Here is a 14,164-nt window from a genome sequence, read left to right on the forward strand (position 1 = left end):
TGGAAAAAAGTGGAGCTCATTTGAATTATTTTATATAATGCTGGGTAGTTTAACCTATAAATTATTAGTAGTTTTATACTTTTGCACTGATAACCTAAATCTGCAAAGTAAATAAAGCTGTCAGATAAATGTAGTGGACTAATAGGTACATATTTACGTCTGAAATGTAATGGAGTAAAGGTATTATGGAGCAGAAAATTTTACATAAATACAATACTTGAGTAAATGTACTTAACTATATTCCACCTCTGTTAACATAAATATATTTAACTGTTTTTTCCAACTCTTGCCAATAAATGTTTAATGATAGTTGTTAAGTATTCTGTTTCTATACAATACTGGTGCAAATTACCAAGAACTACTGATATTTTAACATCACAATTCACAATTAACCTGGAAAGTAGGCTCAGCAACATTGTTTGAGGTACATATTTCAGTTTTTCAATGATTCAGTCATGTATTTGGAATGAGTGCATTAAAAAAGCATCAAAATAGAGCTTATTAGTCTATTTTTTTTCCAAGGGGAGGATCTCTCCTACATGTCCTCAAACCCAGGAAACGCCCCTGTCTTCCTACATGTTCATTAATTGTTTCACAATGCAACAGCAAGTTTTCATAGCATTTAGAAAATAAGAGGCATTGCAAGAAATACAACAGCAAAATATGGCAAAATCACTTTGGTTATTGTGTAGGAATATTCCTTGAACCTATACATGTGTCATTACGGTAAGGGGTACCGTTACCATGGAACTTGCGGAAATACATGCAGTAAAGCAGCGGTGGTCGCGCCAAATGGTGGCATTGTTGGCAAAAAAGTAGGATTGTGAGCGATTTAATGGTTCTTTTTGGCTCCGGGTGACTTGTTTCCATCCCTTACACGTTTTTCCGGTAAGTAGCTGTTAAACGGTATTTGTGCAACCGATTTATACAACAGCGAACAAACAGTGTTGTGATGGTCAACGTTAGCAAACGCGTCTGGAGGGAGTTCCTCGAAGTTACAATCCGAGCTGTGCCACCGCCAGCCGAGTGATTTGTTGTGGAGATAAGATTGTGAAACAGTTGGTAACTCTATTATCCGTCTCCAGGATTATCTGCTGCCAGGACTAAATAACGCTGGGCCACCGTCATGGGCAGATTAGATGCGTGAAAAGAAAGAGTGTCCCCGGGACAACAAAACAAGGGACAGTGGTGTTTTCGCGTAGGTGAAATTAATCTGTAATCCCAGCTTTGACCTTTGTGTAACAGCCTGAGTATGTTGACCTTACATGGTTAGGGTTGCTGCTAGTTTAGCTGTCTGCTACAGACACGTTACATCAAGCCTCATCCGCCCTGGAGATGGCTGCTGCACGGCGAAGACATGAGATGTGAAGACGCTGCGGAGAAGACAACAATCACCATGTTGTTTCTTCCTAACGATATAATAGTGTCTTGTAATTTACAGCTCATTTGTTCTTCCTCGCAGGAAATGCAGCAGAAGAGGGGAGATTCCACACCAAATATGTCAACATGCAGCATCTGAAAAGATGTCACACATCTAATGTGACACCGTGGACTGTCTGCAGTCATCACCAAGATACTTCTTCCATGAGGACAACAAACAGCATGTGTGTGAACAGAGGGACAAACCGAAGAGAAGGACACCTAAGGCAGCACAGCATTTAAGGGACAAGCCACCAGTGTTTGACTATGTGAATGGACAAGTTGTGAAGTCAGTACTGTGCCTGCTTCATGACCTCTGCAGTGTTTCTGTACTCAAGTATGTAGATCAAACAGACCTGTGCCACCATCCAGTACCTGAGTTTTGTAAGCATAAAGGATACACAGCCCAAGGCAAGGAGGTGAATAGACTGTGAGGGTTTTGGTGGTTTGTAGGATCAGCCCATGAAGATGCTCCAGACTGGGAACTACTCACTGGTGCTGCTGATCCAGCTGACACTGTTGGCCTATGACCTCTTCGTCAACTCCTTCAGTGAACTCCTGAGAGGAGCGCCTGTTATCCAGCTAGTGCTGTTCATGTAAGTCACTGAGCTACACGCTGAAATGACTAGATGATTTATCAGTTAGTCAAAAATGCTGATTTATTTCATTTGTAATATCACTTTCTTCAAATCATAATCAAGTGAAGATACCAAACGCTGTCTGGTTACGTCTTTTATTAACTTCATATCATTATCATTTATTAAACTATTATTTATTCTATGTCACATTATAAATTTGAATCTTTTTATAATTGGTTGTGGCTCTCATTTGGAAGAGATAGGCTAAAACTAAATATGTTCAAGGCTGTAAATAGCGGTAATTGATGATTAATAAACTAATACATCATTTGATTAAAATAGCAGCCAACTATGCATTTGGAGTCGCTGATAGAGAATTACATTATTCAGATGCTCACAAGCAATTTAACTTAAATTATGGAAAGTCTTTGTTCTTTTCCACGGTCCTTGAGGTTGAAAGTGGAAACAATTTGCTCTCCTATTGTCAGTAACTTGGAAGCATCTAAACCCGTGTGCTGCACTTTAGTTATTTGCAGTGCTTTAACTGCCCTGATGTCTTTAATAGATCCAGTTTTTGTGTCATTACAAAACGTTCTACTCAGTTAATGAACCTTAGTCATAACTAGAGCTCATCTTTGTGAGTTATCAGTACCATGCAGGGGTCTATATTCTTTTATTTTCACTCTATGACCTTTGTTTATAAAACTGACCGCATACCAGTGTTCTCTCTGACATGGTTATGTGTATTTTGTTCACACACTGCTCACTCTATCAGAAACCAGCATTACAATTAACCCAGTAAAATCTTGTGTCGACAGCATCCAGGACATCGCCATCTTGTTCAACCTGATCATCATTCTGCTGATGATGTTCAACACCTACGTGTTCCAGGTGGGCCTGGTGTCCCTGCTGCTGGAGAAGTTCAGGGCTCTGCTGATATTCTCTGCTCTGTATTTGACGCTCAGCATCTGCTTCCACTGCTGGGTGTTGGTAAGCTTTGTCACACAGACACAGACACCTGCATGTCAACCCGGTGCATCAGAACTCTCACATTTTAACATCTAAGTCACCAGTGTCATCTTATAACTGAGTAACTGTGGGGAATTTTGATCCAAACAAGCTACTCCTGATAAAGGATTTCCTTTTTTCCCCCAGAACCTTAGGTGGCTCGAGTCAAACCGTTTTGTTTGGACAGATGGTCTTCAAGCTCTTTTCGTTTTCCAGAGAACAGGTAATTCAGAGGATTAATGCAGAGGTACATTTTCCATCGCAGCGTATCTATTTTTGTGGTCATTGAGTAACTGTACTTCTTTCTGTTGACAGCGGCAGTGTTGTATTACTACTTGTACAAACGGACAGCAGAGTATATGGGAGACCCGAGGCTGTATGAGGACTCTCTGTGGCTGCGGGACGCCTTCGCCAGAGCTCGTCAGTGAAGAAGAGACATTGCCGAGAGACTTTTTAAAGGAGCTGCAATGAAAGGCTGCAACGAAAGCCCTTCTGACATTATAACACTGGGCATCATCATCAGCTATTCTGAATTTTATACTATTTTCATATTAAAAAAACATTAAGGATGATGCTAAATCTGAACCAGTGTGTTTACTGGCTCTTTGTAGCCAAGCGGGCAGTCGATTAAATGGTTTACAGTGGCAGGTAAGCCAACTTTAGTAGTACTGTATTAATGAGGATTGTGTCTGTTAATCTATGTGGCCTTCGTAAATCAAACTGCAGACAGATATGCAGCACACTAAAAGACTGTCAAGGAAAGAATGATGCAGGTGGCAATTTGTACCATTTGTAGGACACATAATAACAGCTTGTTGGATAAGTTCTGTTGTTCCTCCACATGAGGGAAAACTGTTGGTTTATTTTGCCTTATGTAAGGTTAGCATGTGCTATTTACATGGTCAATGTCATTTCAATAAGCCAATTTCATGTGAAACCAGTTGTCTTTGAGTGGGGATCTTTGAATCGTGTTCCCGCTGTTTTTATTAAATAATCCTTCTCTAATCCCGGTGTAATCCTTCATCACTAGGGTAGTCGGTGTTATCCTGTAGACAAGGTGAAACAGACTGCTCTATTTTTAAACACAAAGATTAATCGGGGATTGAGGGTTTTAGGCGCCACTAGTGAAACGCACCATAAATAGTCTTCAGTGTGTCCAAATAAACCTTCTAATCTAAAGAACCCAGCGGGTCAAGTTCCAGTGAACTTCAGCTCTCATCTAAATAAACTTGTTAGTTAACATTTTTTATACAACAGTTAGTTCCGGCCCTGCAATCTGATTGGTGGAGAGACAGTAAAACCATGATGATATTGGAGTACAACATCACGGTTATTTCACTGTGTATGTATCACTCCGCCTCACAGCTGATTGCAATCAACAATCAAATCAAAACTGACGGTTAGTGTCAGTTAGGTCAGCAGTTGCGTTGTAGGCTAATTAATTCATCCACTGTCAAACAGCCAAAAATATGGATTTATTTCCTAAAATAAGTTTTGAATTGAACTATGAATGGTCATCAGAGGAAGATGAGGGAGAGGAGAAGCTGAATCCATCTGAGCACACATCCAGGTTTGTCAGTGTTTCATCAGCGGAGCTCAATGACTTGGAGAAAAGCAACATACTGTCAGATCAGAAGGCAGAGTCGGCTGTGCCTGTGAAGCGACAGTCCACCATGCAGTCACCAGAGACTTATTTCACCGGCTGCACAATTAATGGAAACGTGCAGATAAATGTGTATAAAGAGTAAGTGCCTGGCGCACCATGTCTGCGTTACATAGCAACGGTGACAGCGGAGTCCTGAGGGAACTATTTTTGTTGGCGGAAGACAAATAAAATGCTTAAATTATCTATTTTGTCCTCATTTTTCAACATTTCTTAATCAGCCTTGCTTATTTAACTGTTGAACTGCTGTATAAAAGCAATATCACACTCGAGCTCGTGATGTTGTACTGTGATATCGTCACGGCTGTGATTCAGTCATAGGCACGAGGCCGCACAGTACAACATCACTCCCTCTCGTGTGATATTGCTTAAATATAATTGATCCGTGGATTGTTGCAGATATCAGGCTAAACAAAACAAAAAACAGACACCAAAAGTTGTACAAATCCCCCTTTACTTGTGACAAGAAACCCAGAGTCCATATGATCCCAAAATGTTGTCAGTGCAGTCCAATTAAATCCAGTCCGCATTGTGTGTGATGTCGTTCGTTCCACTGGAATGTGTCATATTCTTTTAAGTCAGTCACCCGAAACTGCAGGAAACAAGAGGGAGAGGAACAAAGTTAACCACTACAAAACTGTTTCAATCATTAAAAATAAAACTATGAGACCGTCATAGGACTGCAACTAACAGTTATTGTCACTGTCGATTAATCTGTAGTGTATTTTCTTGGTTAATTTAATAGTTGTTTGGTCTAAAATGGTGAAAAATGTCAAACAGTGTTTCTTAAAAGCTGAAGACAACGTCCTCAAAATGTCTTCTTTTTTTTTTTTTTTTGTCCAAAACTCAAAAATTATTAGTTTACTGTCATAGAGGAGTTAAGAAACCAGAAAATATATTAACATTTAGGAAGCTGGAATCAGATTTTTTTTTTTTTTTTTAATTACTACAAACAGATCAATTGATCATCAAACTAGATGGCAATTAATATTTTAAAACTATGTGGTTAATTGATTATTCTTAACAGCTCTAGTCCATGAGAAGATTTCAAATGTACCTTCATACATAGATGCCAACCCAGAGTAGTAAGAACAGCACACCGAAGCCCATGAAAAGTGAAGCCACGAGGGAGATCAGCAGCTCTTTGTAGACGTCCCTGGTGTACTTTGTTGACGTCACCTCGTAGCTGATAAGAGGGTCAAGGGCCAGCTCATAAAAAATACAAATAACAGCCAAATTCTGAGCTCTTTGCCAAATCTAATGCCTCCTGTATAGCTTATTATGCAATTGTCCATAGTTCAAATCATAGATGGACATTAAAACTGAGTTAAAATTTCATATTATGATTATAGTGACTACAGATGATCACGGTGATCTGTATTATCACGGTATTGATCAAATGTGCAGAAAGTACGAACACACTGAAATCATTTTTACTATGTTTTACAATGAAAACCACTTTATGTTTGCATAAACATTAAAGGTCCGGTGTGTAGGATTTAGAGGGATGCATTAGCAGAGATGGAACATTATATAAATATAAAAAGTGTGTTTTCTTTAATGTATAATCACCTGAAAATAAGAGCTGTTGCATTTTTGTGTTCTCATAATGAGCCGTTTATATCAACACTAGGAGTGGGTCCTTATCCAGGGAGATCAGCATGGTATACCGTCATGTTTCTACAGTAGCCCAGATTGTACAAACACAAAACACTGGCTCTAGATAGGGCTATTCATGTTTTCGTGTCGGCCACTGCAGTTAGCAGCCCCTCCGTGACAGGAACATAGGAATGATTTTTAAAAAAAGAAATTTTACGTGAAACTGCCTTATTGATTGTTTTTACCAGAGAGATCTCTGAGGATAATTCGGCTCCCAGTAAAAACCTCCTGAAAGATGGACACTGAAGGAATTCTTATCTGGAAAACTTGCAGCTGGTTAAAATCTGCAATCATCTCTGCGAGGTGCCACTAAATCCCCCTGAATCGTACTCACTGGTCCTTTAATATAATAACAGCCAATACCTGATGTAAACATATGAAAACCATATCAAATGTGCATTAACATTAAAGACAGCCTGTCTTTGAAAAGCTTGCTCAAGTGTCTTAAAGGTTCAGTGTGTAGGATTTAGGGGCGTCTATTGATAGAAATACTATTCATAATAATATTCATAACTATATTTTTGTTGGTTAAATAATCACCTGAAACTAAAATATGCGTTTTTATTACCTTAGGATGAGCCATTTATATCTACAAACGTAGCGGGACCTCCTCCACAGAGTCCCCTATATTGTTTCTAAAGTAGCCCAGAATGGACACAAACACTAGCTCTCTATAGGGCCATTCACGTTTTCACATTGGCCACAGCAGTTTTAACATCTGGCACAGGGGAGAAGTTTCAGTTGGTTGCAATCTGACCCCTGAAAGTGTATTGGTCTTTGAAGCCAGTTTTCGTAGTGACCAAACAGTGTAATTACATCATGTCACGTGGTGCTGTGTGGCCCATAAATACCCATAGACTTGAATGGGAAAAGAGATGTCTGTAAATCTGTGGTCAAATTTTTCTGAGTGTCACTACCCCAGCAAAAGAACTCGGTCCAAAGTCAGATTTTGATCCATTCTGTCCATAACATTTAGAAGGTCTACAGGGGCTGCACAGTTGAATAATTTTCTCCCATTAAAGTTAGCATTGTGCTAAACTAAAAGTATCTGGCTTGGCCACAGAAGTCTCCAGTGTGCCTGCTTTTTGGGCCACACAGTCGAGAAGCAGTGCCAATCATTTATACCCAGCAGCTTAACTTTTTTTTTGGCTTCATGCACCACTGAGCAGCTCTAACACTGTGTCCAGCTCTCTTTGTACATCCATGATTGCAGTCTGCAGCCTCACCACTAGATGCCACTAAATCCAACAAACTAAACCTTTAATCTTGTACAGTTGCAATAGCCTCATGATGTCTGGTATGACCCCTTCTTTCATGTTAACCACACGCACAGTGTTATGTGAAACAAGCGGTGAAAGGATACACAAAGAACCAGGCAGTGAAGAACATGCCGATGGCCAGCAAAACGACAGTGAGGTGGGGGAACACAGCCGGGTTCACCGGGCTGGTGTATCTGGTCATAGCCTCGAGTTCCTGCAGCCACAGCAAACAGAATTTAGATACAAGCAGGTTAGACAAGGTTAGTTTAACTTCTTCACACAATGTACCAAGACTATGGCGTTTAATTAGGATCAAAAACGCATTTATTTTAGTTTTAAGAGAGTCTGAATCAATGAATTTGACATGCGAAGCTAACGTTGCTCTGCTAGTTTGCATATATATAACGTTAGCTACAAACAGCGTAATTTCACGCAAAAAACGCTTTGTTTTGCTAATGAATTTGTGAATAATGTGTAAATATAAACTGCATATAATTGTAAATGACAGTTAAATTTATATAAACAAGAAAAGGGTTTGTAATTCTACCATTTTACAGTGAAGCGGAGCTCCTGCCTCTGTGGTACGCAATGATAAGGCCACGTACTGACTGTCACTTCCTGGTTTGTCGTGACGTCGGTTGAATCGAAGAGGTTTTTGATCCTCAGTTTAGCCTGTCAGGCTTCTCGTCATCTTAGGCTGGCTGCGTACAACTGTTTTCTCTCTCAGTTAATCACCCACACATCAATGTTAATAACACATACACCGCGATTAAGTAATTTTTAGGTTTAATACTCGACGGACATTGTGACATTAGCGGTATGTACTCCGCTACCTGAAAGGCAAATATCAGGGCATAAACTCTGTCATTCCTTGAGCAGTGACCTGAGCTGAGCTGTTAATAAATCCTCGGCTGCCATCTAATGGACAGAACCAGCACTTTGTTTTCAGCTCATGAAGCAGCTTGACAATCAAACACAACAGAAAATTCAATCACAAATTTATTTACTACATGCATTTACATTGTATTACAGCATATTTTTGACAAAAGGCTTTGAATGTAATGATAAAATGGCCTAAAAAGGTAAAGTAGTGATATTAAAGTACTCAACGAGTTTAAGTGTTATGGCATTTTCTCTTAACAAATAGTGCTAAAATTAGAAATGTGTGTGTGTGTGTGTGTGTGTGTGTGTGTGTGTGTGTGTGTGTGTGTGTGTGTGTGTGTGTGTTTACATACTTATCAATTATCTCTGGGCTCCATTAGCTAAAAGTTAATACATTATTGATAATACAACAACCCCCCCAAAAAAATATTAACTATAAAAACAATATGATAAAACACGAGATAAAAAGGAGCATTGGTAGTAACAAATGAGGCTATACAGTTACATGTAATGCAGTTCTACCACAGTATATGAAAACAGTCTGGTGCACTGGATAGAGCAAAAGCAGTCCATATATACAGTGCAAAAAGTGCTACAGTGGTTTTCATTATGCTAGCTGGTGCATTATAAATAAGCTAAAATAGTACACTACACCCACTGAAGTCATAATAAGTATATTGAAAGCATTGTACAGTGTCTTAATATTATGATAAATTCCATAAACCTTTGTCTGATGGCTGTTTTTCCTATTTAATATTGATTTTACATGTGAGATACACTATTGCATTTCGTCTTTATGAATACAGACACATATGGAATATGGATTTAAAAACAAATTTTGACAAAAGCAACAAGAGCATGGTGGTGAGAGTGAATAGAGGATGGCTTTAAGGCGAGAAAGGATAATAGAAAAGAAAACATCATACAAGTCAGTTATACTCAAAGTGTTATCACTGCATATTCTTAATTGTATAAACACAGGATAATTATTCAGAAACATCCAGAGAAATACACAAACAGTCCAGTGTATAATATCCAATTTTTATCTCTGCAGTGTGCATAAATAAATGCAACTCCCTCTCAGCTTTATGATGAAGCCATTAAAATGGAATTTCCATAGCTGAGGCAGCATTTGAGTCGCCTCTGAGCTGAGATGCATCATTTTAGAGAAATGATTGGGCATGCACCTGAAATGATATATGCCATTTATTGCCTTGCCAGCATTCTGTCCAGTTAGCAAAATACAGTGTAAGCTATTCCAGTGTTTGTTGAAATATTGTCAGTGTTGGACTTGTTGGATTTCCACTATCAGATGCTAAAAGCAGTCAGTGTTTCTACATGCTCATTTCCAGTGATTTGTTTACTTGTCCAGTCTTATCGCATGTCTTCCAGTGAATCTGCTGAAGTAAGTGTGGCTTATATGCCTTCATTTAAGGAAGGATACTAAGGGTTTGGGCATGCAGAATCATAATGTAACAATTTGATGTTTTATTTAAAGGTTTAGTGTGTAAGATTTTGGGGTATTTAGTGGCATCTAGTGGTGAGGACTGCAAACTGCAACCAACTGAAATTTCCCCCAGTTAGAATATCTTCAGTGTTCATCATTCAGGAGATTTTTATCCAGGAGCCAAAATATCGACAGGTCTCTTCCTCTCCAGAACAAAAAGATTAGGTTATTTAAACCAGTAAAAACACCCCCCAAAAAAACAGTTTCATGTTATAAATCTGTTTCTTTGAGCCTATTTGGCATGTCAGAGACGGGCCACCCACCCAGCACCAGCCAGTGTGTGCTCACCAGATATTCAGGAGGTTTTTACCGGAGGCAGAATTATCAGCACAGGTCTCTTCTTCTTCAAAACAAATAGACCTGGTGGTTTAAACCAGAAAAAACACAGAATAAAGCAGTATCATGTTACAAATCAGTGTTTCTCCTACGCTCTCATCATGGAGGGGCTGCTAACTACGTTGGCTGACGCAAAAAAGTGATTGGCCCTATCTGGAGCCAGTGTTTGGTTTGTCTGTTCTAGGCCTCTGTAGAAATATGGTGGTGCAGCATGGCGATCTCCATGGACAAGGACCCACCTCCTATGTAGATATAAACGGCTCATTCTAAGGTAACGAAAACAAACAATTCTTATTTTCAGGTGATTTTACACCAAAGAAAACATACTTACTATATTATACTCAATTTGCTGCCAACATACCCCCTTAAATCCTACACACTGGACCTTTAATGTCACAACTGAGATAGAAATACTGCACAGTACGTCCCTCTCTGTGCAGTGTTCAGTCAGATTCTGCGTGAGGAGACAGCAGACAGTCTAGCCGGCTGCAGCAGCCTCAGACACAATGCTCCACTGTAGAGACCCAGGATTTGCCAGTGTGCACTACTGAGGTATATTTCCAGTGCGAGTTGCAACTATTCACTGAGGCCTTCAGCAGAGGCCAGTTATCTTCTCTCCAGTGTATCAAACTATTGAAAAGTGTTTTTGTTTCCAGTCGACACTGGTTTCAGTGTACATACAGAAACAAAAATGTGCGCAGCGTCTTCTACAGTATCTTTGCCTGGACTTCATTTAAAAAGTGGGATTCGGATGAAAAAGTAATTATGGCTTGTAAGTATGGAAGACTTGGCGATCATTAATCAAATGAGCGATACACTCATGGACTCAGTTAACAGTGACACAACAGTCATATTACAGTAATCTAAAATATTTTCAGTGACAGAAGAAAAAACAGTGTTTCAAACTCAGCAAAAAGAGATGTCTTAATGCATATACATATGGAGGGGATTACAGTGGGGACGGTGGTATATAGTTTGTTCTGTATGAATATCTTTAAAAATAATGTACAATAACAAGACAAAACCCTATCCCATCACAACAGCGTACAAACGCAACCATACAGGAAATACGTAGTGTATCGTAAAGGCACTGGGACACGTCGTCTTCCTTCTCACACGCAGCTGCTTTGAATGAGAAAATGGTAGTCAGAGTATGATGAGGCTTCTCCTTCAGTGGCACAGCTGACTTCACTCTGTCAATGAAAAGAATGTTGAGATGAAAAAAGTCATAAATCAGTCATTGACTTTATTCAAACTACTGCCTACCATACTAGAAGACTTTGAAAAGATTTTATAAATACTGTGAAAAGACTAAAGTCTAACACCCTCTCACATCAAAAGACATTGTGAGTTTTTCATCACACACTATAAGATTTTAGAAACACTTGGGATCCTTTCAAGATTATTTCCCATCCTGCTCCTTGTGGAAATTATTACACCAAACTCCTTTTAAGAAATATGACACATTAACAATTCCTTATGTGTCTGCAAAAACACAAAACTCTAGAAACACAAGATAAAAGGTGTCACATGGAAATTCCTGTCAGTTCAGCATCAATATAATCCATAAAGATAAACTTTATTTGGGTACAAACTTTATTTTTGGGCTTTGGCGCTTCAGTTCATTACCAACATCTGTTAGTTAGCTGTAATATCTTTTAGGGAGCAGACCATGGAAATGGCAAATGGCAAACTGTTTTAAAAAGTAGGATTTCTCACTAAAACGTGCTGATTGGTGAATCAGATACACGCCAATTTAAACACCAACTCTTGTTCATTACAATTACAACAGTTTTTTCCTCCTTTTCCACAGCCCAAGAGAACCGAGACTTGTTCACAATCTGGCACCTCCCTAGAGTCTCCTCCATGTTTAATGTTTGCCCAGTTTGCTGTTTCCTGTTTGGTGTTTGAGAGAGTGCAGCTATTGATTGGTGACAATATTCACATCATTAAACTTCAATGTTTGCGTGCGCCAAGACTAAAAGCTTAAGATAATATTAAACATGTTTGATTTCGTCAGAAAGTCAAGATGAGAAAATTCTGACATAGGACAGCTCGGACTGAGTTTTATGTCCACCTTACGATGAACAATCAGGATCAAGGGAGTGCACACCAACTGAGGTAAAACTCTTTATAACTTTATTTTAATCCGATATTGGAAATTTTTCTGTGACAGTTTTACTTGAAAAGTCATTTGGTGTGCCTTTGCACACTGAGTCCAGAATTATTTCACATCTAAAAATAAATACGACCTCACATTGTGCCAATCCTGTTTGCACGATGAGTCCGAACTTTTGTCTGTCATAAAAGTTTTTGGAACAGTTGAAATTTTCTAAATATTGCATCAAAGGCATTTAGAGAGTTGTTTGAGCAGGAATCAGTGAAGACAATGTAGCCACAGGACACATCCCTGACAAGACAGAGGAATGGGTCGCACAGTATTCTTTCATAACTCAGATAGCTTACTCAGATGGTAATATTTAGGTGGCTAATGATGAGGAGGAGGAAGATGTGGACCACACACAGACAGTGAAAGTGTGGAGACAGAGATGAAGGACAGCTCAGCCCCTTTAGCCACATGCAAGACAGGGAGCAAGTGTAGCAACAACCAGAAAGGTAACTGCAGTGAAGAGAGGCAGGGGAGGAAATGTGTGTTTTCATCTTGTCTTGTATTGCAAATTTTCGCAACAAATGTAACAATAACAACAACTTATTGGATTCAGTGTGCAAGGTTTCTGCGTGTAATGTTTGTTGGTTTGAATGATGGATTAAATAAAATGCATCCAAAAAAACAGACTCCGTGTGCAAAGATCTAAAGGCTGGCAAAAGTACTACAATTACTGGATCAAACAACACAGAGGAGCCATGCAACGCCTTAAAGCCCCTCATATTTTGGAGGACAAGTTTACTCACAGACAGGGAAACACGGAAGTGATACGTGACGTCCTGGAAGGACAGCACAGGCACTGACCACAGGTGATGAGTCCCCTTAGTGGAAAAAATAAAGAGTCAGTGTGAACAAGTAATTCAATGTAGTAGTCATTTTATATGATAGGTGATGATGATCATTATGTACCTTTGTTGATGTACTCTGTCCACCATAGAGCTCTGTCTCTGTGTGGTTGGGGCATAAACGTCCCTTGGTGGCTCCACATTGTCGAACCCACACGCTGATCGTGGACCTGTAAAGAATTAAATACGCTTCAAGTCTCTGTGGCCTACAGTTGAAACATTGTTTTTGGTTGCACAGATTACACTTCTTTTATGGTTCTGTTATTTCCTAACAATTTCCAAGTTGTTTTTTGATGTATTTTGAACTTAGTATAGGGTCAGAAAAAAAGAGTACTTTGCACATCTATTTCAAAACAGGTGCGTAGAAGAGAGAAGAGCACACCAGTTTTGTAGGGAAAAGTTAAAATGTATTTATCAACATTCTCCACATTACTGCTTAATTGCTTGCCCCTGGAAAAAAATGCAAATTTTTGCTGACCAGCTGTGCACTGACTACTAGAGTCTCCTTAACATTAGTTTTGCAGTTAATTGAAAGTGAACTAATTGTAAGTTTAACAATTAAAACCTGGTCCGTTTTACAATTATTTTGTACCAAATTACATGTTTTGTTTGTTTTTTTACAGGAAACCTCCTCAGAAATCATTAGGAATTTACCAACCTGCAAAGTAAAGCATTACCATTGCATGCGTGCAGTTATGTAGATAGTGTGATGTCTGTGTACTCACGTCATGTGCAAAGTGATTTGTGACAAGGAGGAATTTCTGTTTCCATGGAGTGATACTGTGTAGCTGGAGTAAACACAGAGAAAAACAGCATCAGCATCAAGACCTGAATTCATACT

At 39.1% G+C, this 14,164-nt stretch overlaps 3 protein-coding genes across 8 annotated transcripts in view; 1 reads left to right on the forward strand and 2 right to left on the reverse strand.

Moving 5' to 3' along the window:
* Positions 1–732: 732 nt before the first annotated feature.
* tmem138 (transmembrane protein 138) lies at positions 733–5,265 on the forward strand. Of its 2 annotated transcripts, none has more exons than XM_050073930.1 (5): positions 733–888; positions 1,463–2,015; positions 2,816–2,987; positions 3,153–3,228; positions 3,321–5,265. In XM_050073930.1, the coding sequence occupies exons 2-5, from the start codon at positions 1,882–1,884 to the stop codon at positions 3,431–3,433; spliced, it is 495 nt and encodes a 164-aa protein (XP_049929887.1). In that variant the 5' UTR covers positions 733–888; positions 1,463–1,881; the 3' UTR covers positions 3,434–5,265. The 2 variants fall into 2 exon arrangements, with proteins under 2 accessions (XP_049929887.1, XP_049929888.1); XM_050073931.1 differs by lacking the exon at positions 733–888 and adding an exon at positions 1,072–1,198.
* Positions 5,104–8,280, reverse strand: tmem258 (transmembrane protein 258). Its single transcript, XM_050073932.1, has 4 exons — positions 8,134–8,280; positions 7,691–7,800; positions 5,726–5,854; positions 5,104–5,260 (listed from the first exon to the last, which is right to left on the reverse strand). Exons 1-3 carry the CDS (start codon positions 8,134–8,136, stop codon positions 5,728–5,730), a joined length of 240 nt encoding a protein of 79 aa, XP_049929889.1. The 5' UTR covers positions 8,137–8,280; the 3' UTR covers positions 5,104–5,260; positions 5,726–5,727.
* Positions 8,281–8,576: 296 nt separating this feature from the next.
* Positions 8,577–14,164, reverse strand: part of myrf (myelin regulatory factor) — a 30,160-nt gene continuing 24,572 nt past the window's right edge. For all 5 annotated transcript variants that reach the window (XM_050074046.1, XM_050074047.1, XM_050074045.1 and 2 more), the window contains exons 23-26: positions 14,049–14,111; positions 13,388–13,493; positions 13,225–13,299; positions 8,577–11,504 (exon numbers count right to left, since the gene is read on the reverse strand). In XM_050074046.1, coding sequence (XP_049930003.1) covers positions 11,424–11,504; positions 13,225–13,299; positions 13,388–13,493; positions 14,049–14,111 — 325 coding nt within the window. In that variant the 3' untranslated portion in view covers positions 8,577–11,423. The remainder of the gene's footprint in view (positions 11,505–13,224; positions 13,300–13,387; positions 13,494–14,048; positions 14,112–14,164) is intronic.

The sequence above is a fragment of the Epinephelus moara genome, chromosome 20 (assembly GCF_006386435.1).
Source record: "Epinephelus moara isolate mb chromosome 20, YSFRI_EMoa_1.0, whole genome shotgun sequence".
Taxonomy (NCBI): domain Eukaryota; kingdom Metazoa; phylum Chordata; class Actinopteri; order Perciformes; family Serranidae; genus Epinephelus; species Epinephelus moara.

What these genes read in the sequence shown, in the direction of transcription:
- tmem138 (XM_050073930.1), top strand. Translation starts at nt 1,882, where the DNA reads ATGAAGATGCTCCAGACTGGGAACTACTCACTGGTGCTGCTGATCCAG. An exon ending in ATCCAGCTAGTGCTGTTCAT is followed by an intron (nt 2,016 to 2,815) that starts GTAAGTCACTGA and finishes TTGTGTCGACAG; the next exon opens with CATCCAGGACATCGCCATCT. An exon ending in TTTCGTTTTCCAGAGAACAG is followed by an intron (nt 3,229 to 3,320) that starts GTAATTCAGAGG and finishes TTCTGTTGACAG; the next exon opens with CGGCAGTGTTGTATTACTAC.
- tmem258 (XM_050073932.1), bottom strand. An exon ending in TTCACTGCCTGGTTCTTTGT is followed by an intron (nt 5,855 to 7,690) that starts GTATCCTTTCAC and finishes CCCTCTTATCAG; the next exon opens with CTACGAGGTGACGTCAACAA.